The 12,990-nt window shown below is 56.8% G+C and overlaps 1 protein-coding gene across 1 annotated transcript in view; it reads left to right on the top strand.

Annotated features, from left to right (window-relative positions):
• The first annotated feature begins 4,537 nt into the window (after positions 1–4,537).
• ARHGAP30 (Rho GTPase activating protein 30) overlaps positions 4,538–12,990 on the top strand; it is a 33,093-nt gene continuing 24,640 nt past the window's right edge. The window contains exon 1 of the mRNA XM_067569457.1: positions 4,538–4,646. Coding sequence (XP_067425558.1) covers positions 4,538–4,646 — 109 coding nt within the window. The remainder of the gene's footprint in view (positions 4,647–12,990) is intronic.

The raw sequence follows: 12,990 nt of genomic DNA on the forward strand, positions 1-12,990 counted from the left end.
GAATACTTTGGGGGTTGGGGTTCCAGGTCACCAAAGATTTTTTTCCTGGTCAGTTAAAGCTGGGGGGCTTCCCCCTCCCCCACTTCAGTGTAATGCACAAGTATTTTAAACCCCTGGTTTTTTAGTTAGAGGGGCAGCTGCATCTGGGGCCCCGGTCCCACAGCTGAGCTGTGGCCCCGTATGCCCGAGCGGTCGTGAGCAGGGATTGAACCGGGGCCCTGCCGAATGAGCACGAACAAAAGGACGAGGTCCCATGGGCTGCATCAGGCTCGGCACAGGTGATCCCCGCTGGGTTACACGGCTAGGCTGTGTTTGATTTTCACCCTGGGGTTTCTCTCCCGGGCCACGTACAAATCGAATGGGGCTGAGCTCCACTTGGAACCCAGCAGGATTGAACCTGGGCCTAGCGCATTTTCCCAGCCCTGGTTCTCGTGTCCAGATCAGCGTGATCCCCAGTCCCACTCGCCTGCGGGCCCCGCTGAGCGGCCGGGGTTGAATCCCAAGGGCTGCTGGTGCTTAGAAACGGCCTCGTTCCCGCTGGGGAGGGAGCCTGGTGCAAGCCCAACACTCACCAAGGGGCTGAAGTTTTTGCGGGGAGAAATGAGCCGTTTGTATCACTCCTTCACAGCAGGCGGCTCAGTGATGCTGGGCCACGGCTCCCCCTCGGGTCCCCTCGGAGTCCGTGGGAAACCTCCCCTGGGCTGCAAGGGAAGCATGTACGCCTGGGCCCTCTGCTTGGGCAAAGGGTCTGCCTCATCCCCACGGGCCATGGGGGCTGCAGGTCTGCACAGGAGCCTGGCTCCAAGGCCATTGGGACCAGCGGGAGCCTTTCCAGTCACTCCCCAGGGCGCTAGATCAGGCTCTGTGTCCTCTCCGCCCTACGTCCCGTATTTTGGGGAGGGGCCCTGTGGAGCAGACACCCCCCCCCCCACCTCCAAATGGAGAGCACATCTGGGCTGGGCTCAGCATCAGGCTGGGTGGAGCTCACAGCTGCGTGAAGTCCATGGGGGGGCGCCAGGCACAGATTTGGATCCCAGGCCGGGGCCGTGGTGGGGGAGACACAGATTCAAACCAAGACCAGGCCAGGCTGGGTCTGACCTGGGCCGAGTGCTGCTGCCCCCCGGTGGTGATATTTATAACGTTTTCCTCTATGGGTTATTGCTACGTTTTGCTGCCCCTCTGCGGGCCGCTCTCAGGGCAAAGACCAACGGTGGGGCAGAAGGGGTCTAAAGCAATGAGCATCCGCCTACCCCAGCTCCAAGCTAAAACCCCTCTCTGGTTGCTGCAGGAGTGGAGTTAGGCCAAGGCTCCAAGAAAGTCCTGCTGGCTAATCAGAGGGCTAGGAGGGCTTGGGAAGCCGCTAATGCTCCCAGTCAGCCTGGCCAGCGGGAAGAGAGGCAGGGCCACCCCCTGGGGGAGCTAAGAGAGGTGGGAACGTGGAGGATCGGGAGTCTGGCTTTTCCACGCTGTAGGAACAGAAGGTTTGCTGCCCTGGCCCGTCTCATCAGAGCAGACCACGGGTTCCTCTAGGTCCCAGTCCAAAGCCCGTTGCAGTCAATGGGAGTCTTTCCACTGACGGCCGCGTCTATGGGCGCAGACCCCGTGGCCCGTACCCCACTGCCACTTCTGGCCAATCCTTCAGCAGAGAGCCAGCCCTGGGGTGTGTCGCCGGCTGCGCCATGCCACCAGCCCCCTGTGGCTGCCAACTGACGCCCCCGAAGCGGGCGACTGGATTCTTACCCTCAATCTGAGCTGGAAAAGGAAATTAAATCAGGTTTTAAAAAAAATCCCAAAGGCGCAGTCTGAAATTTGGATTCTTGTCTCCCGAGCCACCAGCGGCAGAGATGCTCGGGGCGAGGCAGCACCTCTCTGAGCATGGGCTCAGCTGGCTGGGGAGGCAATGCCCATCCCCGGAGAGCTGCACTGGGCACGAGCCCAGGTCGATTTCAGAGGGGCAGGGAAGGTTTGATTGTGTTGCATTTTTTCATTCCGGGGGGCTTGTGGGGAGTCTCTGGAGTTAGTGGCGGGATCCCTGTCCTGTGTATGTTCTGTGAATGTGTGTGTATATAGGACGCCTGATCTATGTGTAAATATATGTATAGGACGAGGCCGCGCACCCTTTTTTTGTTATATGCACTACTGGTTTTGTAAATAAATTCTCCATTTGGCACCCTGGGACTTCCGGGTTAGTCCCTTTTCCTTCTTCCCGCTGGGGCTCCTGGCCTGGCTGAAGCAGCCAAACTGGGAAACGGGTAGCCCAGAGAACCTCAGAGCAAACGGCCCAGAGCTGGAGGGGCGGGGGAGAGGAGAAAAGGAACGTGAGCGCTTGGCTTTCAGCCACATAGGCAGAGCCCAGCTTTGGTGCCCATGGACGGGTTGTGTGACCCTGAGCGAGGCCCGTGACGCTGTCAGCGTGCACCTCTGTACGTGTGAGTGCATGTGCTTGTGATTGTGTGTTTACGATTGGGTTTCCATGCATGAGTGTGTGAGTGTGTTTACATGTGGGATTGTGTTGGATTGCATGTGCAAATGTGTGTGTGTGCGCGCGCACCTGTGTGATTGTATGTTTACGTGCATGTGGTTTTGTTAGTGCAATTGCGACTGGCGCTGAGCTTGTCTTCCCTGCAAAGTCAGCTTGTGTGCTGGCACACTCAGCCTTCCTCCACACCCCCAGACCCCCTCCCGCAGGTGTCGTGGTGCTGGGAACGTCAGCTGGCTACGTCTACAGGGCTAGAGGGTAAAGACCAAGTGAGCCAAAGTTGTCAGCTGCTAACACGGCCACTTTCTGCAGTGTGGATGCAGGGCTGTGTGTGTGTCAAAGTCTGAGTGTGTAGCTGTGTGTGTATCTGTGTGTCCAGCTGTATGTGCTGAGTATTTGTGTGTGTGCATCTCTGTCTGTATGTGTGTGTCAGTGTGTGTCAAAGTCTCGGGATCAATGGACATTCCCTTCCAAGCCCAAGTCAATGCTGCTTGAAGAGCTGATCCCTGCTCCGTGTCATGCACCTTCTGCCGGGTGTGCAGCTTCCGTGGTTAGGGGCCGAGGGAGAGGCTGTAGCTGGAGGACTGACCCTCGACGCAGACTGAGCGAGTCCCTGAGATCGACAAAGGGACCCGAGGAAACACCCAAGAGCCTGGGGTCTGGACCGGCTCCACCTGTCAGAGCAGCTCCTTCTCTGGCGATCAGGAACGTCCGCGTGTGGGTGGGTCGGGGCGCGTGTCTGCAGAAAACCTGCTGTTCCCACCCTCACTCCAAGGGAGTTTATTAAACGTGCACGGAAGCTAACGCAATGACCAACAGCTCACGGGCGCTCCATGCAGCTGGCTGCTGGCCCTTTAAAATGCATTTCCACCGGCCTTTCATTAGCGCAGGGCCAGGTGCCCGGCTGGCCAGTAAACGTCCCTGCCTGGGCTGAGTGACGCCCTCCTGCACCGTGTTCTCCATTGGTGGGCTCAGAGTGCAAAAAGCCCACCCTCGGGGCCTCCGGCCTGGTGACCCACATGAAGACTGGTCCCTATGGGCCCCCACTTGGCTGAAGGGTGCCCCCTGTTGGTAAATGCAGGAATTGCGCCACCCTATTTCTCCTGTGGAAGGGAATCGGGTCAGTGGGATAGTTCTGCTCTCCAAGATAACGAAGGCTTGGCGGGAGTCTAAGAGCAAAGCCTGGAATGGAGGGAGAAGAAACCACTCACGTCAAAACGTGGGTGTGCAAATCTGTGCGTGTGTGTGAGAGAGAGAGCGAGTGATTTGGATCCTTTTCTAAGGTGTGTCTGAGTCAGTGTGTGGGTCCGTGTGTGTGTGTGTGTGTGTCTGTTGGATTTGGATCCCATTCCATGGTGTGTGCGTGTGTGAATCTGTGTGCGAGTGTGTGTGTGTATGTGAGTCCGTGTGTGCGTCCATGTGCCTGAGTCCGTCGGTGTGGGTGTGAAGCCGTGTGTGCCGCCTTCGGTTCCCCATCCCTGGGGCGTGTGCGCGAGCCCGGGGTGTGGCTCTTGTGTTTGTGCGGTCTCTGTTTTGTGCGCTGTGGTTTCTGAAGATGCTGTGAGCAGGAAGTCGGGCTTGGAGGCTGCAGATCTGACTTCCTGCCGGGCGCTGATCCCCAGCCCCGACAGTGAACAGGAGTGCAACGGTGCAACAAGTTCTGCATCAGGCCTGCGCCTCGGTAGCTTCCTCTCTCGGGTGCTGCTTCCGCTGTTGAGCCGCCCGGCCAGGGGCTCCCCGCACCCTGGGGCTGGGCTCTCGGGAGTTTGTTCCCAGGCCGCACACTCTCTCTGGCCCGCTTTCTCGTCTGGATCCTGTCCCAGGGAAGATCTCGGCAGCGAAGGATTCACGCCGGAGAGGCGACTATGGGGTGGATTTGAGGAAGAGACGCCTCCCCGGGACCGCTCGGCAAATGGCAGCCACCAAAGGGGCCGTGGGCTGAGGATTTCCTCACCGGCTTGCCCAGCCCCCATGTGGGCCTGGTGGCTCCAGCAGCGGGAAGGGCTGGGGCTCGTGTGTTAGAGCCTGGGACCCCCCCGGGCTGGTCCAACCATCCTCATGTCTCTTGCCATGAAAGCCCGGCAGAAGGTGAGACGGAAAGGAGCAGCCAAGGACCGGGTCTTCGGGTGTGACCTGCTGGAGCACCTGCAGCAGTCTGGCCAGGAAGGTAAGGGCGGTTTGTTCCTTCATTAGCTGACGTTCCACCCCCGCCCTCCACGGGGCTGCAGCTGGGAATAGTCCAGGAAATGCTTCCCAGCCGGTGCTGACCCATTGCTCCGTGGGGACCCTCCTGGAGCCCCGTTCCGGGTGGGCTGGTGCCTCCAGCACAGAGCCATCCTCGCTCCGGCAGCGGGGCTGGGCTGATGTTTTAGTGGCTTTCGCTGAACATCCGTTCATCTCTGCGCTGAGCCTCTCTGGGCGTGTTCCTGAGCCTCCGGCTTTGCTGCCCAGCAGCAGCCTGGGCAGATGGACGAGGCTTCAGGCAGGAGCCTTCCAGGGTGCAGAGAGCTTTGAGCCAGTATTGCAGCCTCCTGTTCTCACTTGTCATTTGAATCTAGGCTGCACCCAGCTGCCCTGGTTAGAGATCAGGGCCCCGTAGGGTTGGGCGTTAGGGCTGGCCCTGAACAGACACCACCAGCTAGTCTGGCATGTAGAACTGCAGCATTCCCACAAGCGCCTGGAATTCTTTGTGGCGTTCAACAAGCGTGTGGACAAGGGCGATCCAGTGGATATAGTTTACTCAGCTGTTCAGAAAGCCTTTGACAAGGTTCCTCACCAAAGGCTCTTAAGCAAAGTAAGCTGTGATGGGATAAGCGGGCAGGGCCTCTCCTGCATCAGTAACTGGTTAAAGGATAGGAAACAAAGGGGAGGAATAAATGGTCAGTTTTCAGAATGGAGAGAGATAAATAGTGGTGTCCCGCAGGGGTCTGTACTGGGATCTGTGTTATTCAACAGATTCTTAAATGATCTGGAGAAAGGGGTGAACAGTGAGGTGGCAACATTTGCAGATGATACAAAACTACTCAGGATAGTTAAGGCCAAAGCAGACTGTGAAGAGTTAAAAGGGATCTCACAAAACGGAGTGACTGGGCAACAAAATGGCAGATGAAATTCGATGTAGATAAACGCAAAGAAATGCACATAGGAAAACATAATCTCACCTAGACACACAAAATGATGGGGTTTAAATTAGCTGTTACCACACAAGAAAGATCTTGGATTCATTGTGGCTAGTTCTCTGCAAACATCCACTCCACATGCAGCGGCAGTCAAAAAAACTAACCGAATGTTGGGAACCATTAGGAAAGGGATGGATAATAAGACAGAAAATATCATATTGCCTCTTTATACATCCCTAGCATGCCCACACCTTGAATACTGCGTGCAGATCTGGTCACCCCATCTCAAAAAAGGATATATTGGAACTGGAAAAGGTGCAGAGAAGGGCAACTAAAAGGATTAAGGGTATGGAACAGCTGCCATATGAGGCGAGATTAATAAGACTGGGACTTTTCAGCTTGGAAAAGAGATGACTAAGGGGGATATGATAGAGGTCTCTAAAATCATGGCTGGTGTGGAGAAAGTCAATAAGGAAGTGTTATTTACTCCTTCTCCTAACACAAGAACTGGGGGTCACCAAATGAAATGAATAGGCAGCAGGTTTAAAAGGAACCAAAGGAAGTTATTCCTTCCCACAATGCACAGTCAACCTGTGGAACTCCTTGCCAGAGGATGTTGCAAGGGCCAAGACAATAACAGAGTTCTAAAAAGAAGTAGATACGTTCATGGAGGGTAGGTCCATCAATGGCTATTAGCCAGGATGGGCTGGGATGCAAAGCCATGCTCTGAAGTGTCCCTAGCCTCTGTTTGCCAGAAGCTGGGAATGGGTGATAGGGGACTCATGTGATGATTGCCTGTTCTGTTCATTCCCTCTGAATCCCCTGTCATTGGCCACTGTCGGAAGATGGGATGCTGGGCTAGATGGACCATTGGTCTGACCCCGCCTGGCCGTTCTTATGTCCTTGTCCCACTGGAAAGCTGGGTCCCTGAATCAGGCTCCTGCCCCCAGGGCACAGACTCATCCCACGGGACGTGTCCCCAAGCAAAGCAGCTCAGACGTTGAGCCGGGAACCCCGGGCTGGATCCTGGAGCTTGACCCTGGGCTCCCTCCACCTCCTCGCGGGACTGCAGGGAGGGTCACTCCGGGAGGATGGCACAGAGCAGAGATTCTGAGGCACGTGTAAATGCCAGGTCAGGACTGACTCAAAGACACAACGTGCCGCTTGAGCGAGGGACTCAGCGGCCCAGCCTGCTTGGCCTGCCTGGCCCAGGGCGGGCAGGGAGTGGCCCTTGCCCTCCCTGTAGGGGCTGTCAGAGCTTGGGGCCTGTTGGCAGGGGTGGGGCGGCTGGCATGCTCTGTGAGGTAACCCCCGGCTTCTAATACTGGCGGCTGGGCCTGGCACGGGCCGCACGGCTCGCCTGCCCCCTGTTAGAGCTGGCGGCACTGAGGGGCAAAGTCCTGGGGGAGCTGGCATGAGAGGGGATGCCCCAGCCCGAAGCCGGAGCCCCAGCCAGACCCCGTCCTCTTGTAACAGACCCTAGCCCCGGCACCTCACGGGGACAGGGCCCACACGGCAGCGTCCCTGCCCCCGGCCTCAGTTCTCAGCCTCGCTTCTGGCAGAGGCAGCATCAGGGCGGCGCTGGGGAGGAGGAGGCCCCCACGTGACACACAGGAAGTCGGCTCCGCGGAGCGGGGTGCCAGCCCCTGCCACCGGGCAGGCCGGGTGGCTTAATGCGCGGCAAGAGGGGGGGCGGAGGCATGAATCATGCCAATTGTTTTGCTGTTGCTGACACGGGCCCTTGCATCACTGCGTATTGAGCAACAGCGTGAGCTGCCGGAGGAAATGCAAGCAGGGCCCCACGGGAGGTGCTTAGTAAACATGCTGGAGGCCGGAGGGGTTCCGGGGGGTCAGGACAGGCACCCCACAGGTCCCTCCCCCACAGCCTGAGAGTGACAGCTACAGGTGGTCATGGGAACCGGAGCAGACTGGAGTCACCCAAGGCTGAGGTGCAGCTGGGAGAGGTAGGTTTCCCAACATGCATTGCTTTGGCCTGGCTGCATGAAGCTGGCTAGAGCTTTGCATGCTGGGATGCCTTGTCACCAGCAGTCACACCCAACCTGTGCCAGTGCCTCTCGCCTGAGGAATTCAGACCCATTTAAAAGAAGGTAATTAGGATAATGTCCATTTTACATATGGGGAAACTGAGGCACAGGGCATTTAAGGCTGACATTGGCAAAGCCAGAGGCCCACAGATAGCTAGGTAAGAGGTCCAATTTGTAAGCTGGGAGCTTTTTTAATGACCATCATATTAGAGGGGTTTGAGCCAGAGCTCACACATGGTCCTGTACAGTCCAGAGGACTGGGGCTCCACAGCAGAGAGATGGGTGGGAACTAGTTTTCCCATCCCACAGATACTTTTGTGAGTTCAAAATATTTCCCCATCTGAAACTGGGACGAAAAGTCAAAATCTTGGAAATATCCATGAATGAAAAAAGCTCATTTTTTTTCCTGTCAGTTCAGTGGAAACGTTTCATTCTGATTTCAACTGGGGTTTTTTTTTTCAACATTTTTTCCCAGTCAGACTAGCTTAAATTTCAAACCAAAAAGTTGCTTTGAGAAGGCAAACTGGCCGTGTGCATTTTGAAAATGTCAGCCTACGCTGACAGCCTCAGGGTGGCTTTCCTCAAGGTTTTCGCCCGTTGGGAGATCCGTCGGCTCTGACCCTGGCCCACGACCAGTTTGGGCTTCGACCTATATGCATTTTTCTATGAAAAAAAAAGGATCTGTTGAAAAATTCCCGACCAGCTCGCCTGAGCCGCTGGGTGCTGTGGAAAGCCCCACTCAAGTTCCCTATTCCCTGTGGATCTAACATACAGCAGGTCTCCAGCCTCCCCCCAAGCAATGGATTACACCCAGCATCTCTAAAAGCCAGACCTCTTCACCTAGTGCTCCCTCTCCTGACTGGCTGCCTGCAGCAGCCCTACCAGATCTTCAAAGAGTTTTAGGCTCCTAACGTCCACTGATTTTAGTTTAGCTCCACAAAGACAGCGTGGTCTAACGGATGCAGCACCAGACTTGGATACCCCAGCGGGGGGATCTAGCCCCGGCTGTGTCGCTGGCCTGCTGTGCGACCTTGGGCAAGTCATGGCTGCTCTGTGCCTCAGTTTCCCCTCTCGTCCTTTGTCTGTTCAAACTGTGAGCTCTTTGTGGCAGGGGTTGTCCTTCATGTGTGTGGGGCCCTGATCATAGTTGGGGCCTCTGGGTGTTAATTGGCACTAGCGGGCTTCCTAAATCTGGATTAAGGCTCCTAAATTTGCTTATTCCGGCCTCTAGCCGTCGCCTTGCAAGTGAGCAGCAGGAGGCAAGGGGTTAAGAGCCAGGCGCCCACACTTGCCAGGCTGGGTCACAGATGTGATCATCAGGTTGCAACGAAAGCTCTGGTGTTACAGTAACTCTGCTCTGCTCCTGAGTCGCCGGGCAGCAGCGGTGAGGGGGGGGTGGGAGGGAGGAGATGCAGGATTCTGGACTCCGTGCCAGACCCAGCCGGGGCCGCTGGAGGTGCCGACTGGCAGCAGCAGTCGCTTCCCAGTACTTTCCCCGTCCCCACAAGGGCAGAGCCAGGGGCGATTAGTCACTTTCCGGGAAGCCTGCCTGAGCTGAAATCACCTGATAGGGGCAGGAACCACAATTTGCAGCTGGTTGCTCTACAACCCAGGCTCTGGAGGTGGGTGCACGAGGAACCAGGCTTAGCGCTAGGTGCTCTGGCCCTGGGGATTATCTGCTCCTCCAGCCACACACACACGGGCAGCGGCAGCCTGTGCCTGGGGTGGAGACAGGAGAGTTTCAGCTTCTTGATGTCAGGCTGTTCTTGGTGTTAAACTGCGTCTCGAACTGGCCTGTTGGCTTTGGTGCTCCCCTGGTGATACGATAAGGAGCACATCTCGTGGACGGGCACTCCCAGGTGCCCCTCTGTGCCCAGAATGCCCTGATACTCCACGCCTGGCTGTTTCCCTTACCCGGATGACCCAGGCAATCCTGATGGGGACAGGTACAGCGAAGGATACTAGGGTGCACTGAGGCTTGGTCCACACTAAAGCGCGAAGTCGAAATAAGGCAGCTTACCTCCACCGAGTTACGTCAGTGTCCCGCCGATGTACGCGCCCTACTACACCGACATCACAGCTCCACCTCCACGAGAGGCGTAGGGCTTATGTCGGTGTAGTTAGGGCGCTGACGCAGTGTCGGTGTGGACACCGTAGGTGACTGACCTCCGCGGCTGGCTGTCACCCTTGTCGATTTCACGGCTCCCTGCCAGAGCCGTGAAATTGACAACAAAGCCCAGTGAGTGGGTGGTGGGCTCCAGCTATAGCCAGGCTGCCCCTAGGCTCCCCGCTCCCTGCTCCCCACTGGGCGGCTGCCCAGGGTCTCTGCTCCCTGCCCTGAGCTGGGCTGCACCCCGAGTTCCTGGCTCTCCACTCCCAGCCAGGCTGCTGGCCTGGCTACCTGCTCCCAGCCGGGAGTCCAGGGGCTACGCCAACGCCCCTGGCTCCCTGCTTCCCTGCTTAGAGCCAAGCTGTTGCCTGGGTTCCCAGGTCTCTGTTCCCAGCCAGGCTGTCCCCCCGCCCCACCTGGGCTCCCCGTTCCTCGCTAGGAGCCCCACTGCGCTGAGGCTCTTGGCGGGGAGCAGGAAGCCCCGGGGGCAGCCCAGCTCCCGGCGAGAAGCTGCGTGCAGGGCTGAGAGCTCAGGCTGCACGGCTCCTCTTCAGTCAGTGGAAGCACTCCTGGCGAGGATGTGCACCACCGACAGAAGACGAGCAGCGTGGACATGAACCACTGCAGTGATTTATTGTGTGGGGGAGGGGGTCTGATTGCTGTCTATAAATACGCAGGGGAAAACGCCAGGGAAGGAGAAAAGCTATTAAAGCTACAGGACAAAGTTGGCACAAGAACAAATGGGGATAAACTGGCCCGGAATTAACTGAATCTGGAAAATAGAAGCAGGTTTCTAAGCATCAGAGGAGGGAGGTTCTGGACCAGCCTCCCAGGGAAAAAAGTGGGGAGCGAACAATCTAATTAGCTCGAAGATGGCAGCTGAGAAGTTTCTGAATGGGTTGCCTTTGATAGCAGAAACTGGGGTTTAAAAGCAGCTGCTGATAGGGGGTGTCAGTTTTGGGGCATCCAACGTGAGACCAGCTGGATGTGATTTTCAGAGGTGCTGAGCACCCACTCACTCACCACGAGGGCAGTGGATTTGCAGCCCCTCTGAAATTCAGACCCTTCGTATCTCAAGCTGGGCTCCTCCAGACTGCATCAGCAGTGACCACCTTTGGCAGCTTGGGCCTAATTAGATACAAGTATCACTTCACCCATCAAGGAAATGCAGCCACCTCTGGGGTGGAATGTTGAACAGCCACACGGCAATGCTTGCAGGGCACCCTGGAATCAGAAGGGGGGGGGGATATTATGCCCTACTGAAAGTGGGGGAGAACGTAGGGGGACAGAATGTTCATTCCCCGAATTGACATGGGGATGGAGGTGAGCATAAAAGTTGGCCGGGGCCATGGTATCTAAAGCAGAGATGTGGCCAGGACCTCAGTCAGAGGACGGTACCCCTAGCACCATGCCAGGGAGTTGTTCATGAGAACAAGAAAAGGATGCATCTATAAGTCACAGACACCACTTCCTGCAGTGCCTTGGGTTTTCCCTTATTTGCATATTAATGAGGTCAACCCTACTTAGCTGAGGAGATCAGCGAGAGGGCTCGGGGAGTGTGCTCCAGGCTGGGAGAAAGCTCATGCCACCCAGATTTACCGGGATCTATTTTCTGTCTCTTGGTGCAGAGCAGAGGGCAGCAGGTGATTGCTCGGTGTTCATACGATGCTGCTTCTGAAGTGAAATGTTGCAGGAGAAGAGCCATGACTTGGCTGTAATTAGACGGCAGCTGTTAATTATGAAGATTGTGGGCATGCTCTTTGTGAAATCAGAGCAGGACAGTGTGTGGGACGTGGTTGTTCCAGCGACCTGGTCACAAACACCTGAGCTGCTCAGCCATCGGGGCGGCAGATCAGACAGGCTGCAGCATGGGAAGTGCAGCTGTGGGCGATGGAGCCAATGAGGGGCTGGGCTCTAGCCCCCGCCACTCTGCAGTACCTCCTAGCTAACTGACACAGGAGCATTTGTGGTAGGTGGCAGCCTCTGCTGAGAATGGGCGTTGCAGAGGCGGAAGGTGGCAGGTGCAATATATGGTATATCTAACACGGAAATAGACAGACGGCCACGGTTATCCTATGGTCACTCAGAACTTCATGGCCCAGGCCTGTGTACCAAAGAGGGATCTCCTTTTGCTGTTTGCAGTCATATAATAACCTGATCTGGTCTCGCTCCCAGGACCGTGTTCAGGGCCCAGCTCCCACAGGCATGTGAGAATGCTAGAATCTCAGCGCTTGCTTCTGGAACGGTGACGTTTGTCGCCCTTACGGCTGCAAAGAAAACCCTGAAAATGTGACCTGCTGTAAGTGCTGCGGCGACGCTGCCGGCGTCTGCCGAGCCTGAGCCTCTTGCTCTGTGGGGTTTGCGCTGCCCAGGGCATCTCAACAGGTTAATGCTGAAAACGGGCTTTGGGGCCCTCGCTTACACGACCCCAGCGGGGGTCTCTCTGCAGCCACGTGGCTCTGCTGAGGTCACATCTCCAGCCTGCTCCACTCCAGAGTCCTCGGAGGATGCAGGGGCCATGTCTTCCCCTCTTAGGGATAGACCCCGCCAGCTTGAAGCAGGAACTATTGGTCTGGGGGGGCAGGAGACCCACGGCTGCCCAGACAGGAAGCGAGGCAGGGCTCCCACAAATCTGTCTCTTGTGTAGACAGTGCCTGATACGGCAAACCCAACAGGACAGGGCAGTGGTGCAGGGGCTGGGGTGGCAGGTTGCCTTAATCAGGTGCTGGAGGGAGATGTTTGGGTGAGCACAGGGGCAGGGGCGTGAGCGCAGGGGCGTAAGCACCGGGGCAGTGGGGTAAGCATGTTTAGGGCAAGCCCCGGGGGGAGAACTATTTAGAGTGTCTACTGGGATGGGTTAGCCCCTTTATGGTTCTGCTGCAGAGTGGGGGTCTTTATGGACCCTCCCTTGTGAGCCCTCTGCTTTGGTGGGGGCAGAGCCCTCCCTCCTCGGTGACAAACTCCAGCTGCTTAGGGCAGGGAGCGTTGGCCTGGTGAGAGGGGAGGTCCTCTGCTGCCCAGAGACTAGTGCAGGGCCCCCCCGCAGACAGCTCTTGTATGGGTGCCACCCTAAACATGGGGCTGGGTGGGACCATGGGGCTGTATCTAGGACCCTGGATTGCATTTCTCTGGCCCTGCTCTCTCCCCTGGCTTCTCTCAGGCCTTGTCTAAGACAGAACAGAAATCAGTAAAAAATCAGCATGAATTAAATGGAAATAAGACGCTCGGAGTCGCCAC

This window comes from Emydura macquarii, unplaced genomic scaffold (assembly GCF_026122565.2).
Source record: "Emydura macquarii macquarii isolate MOO-44397 ecotype Brisbane River unplaced genomic scaffold, CSIRO-AGI_Emac_v2 contig_2924, whole genome shotgun sequence".
Lineage (NCBI taxonomy): Eukaryota > Metazoa > Chordata > Testudines > Chelidae > Emydura > Emydura macquarii.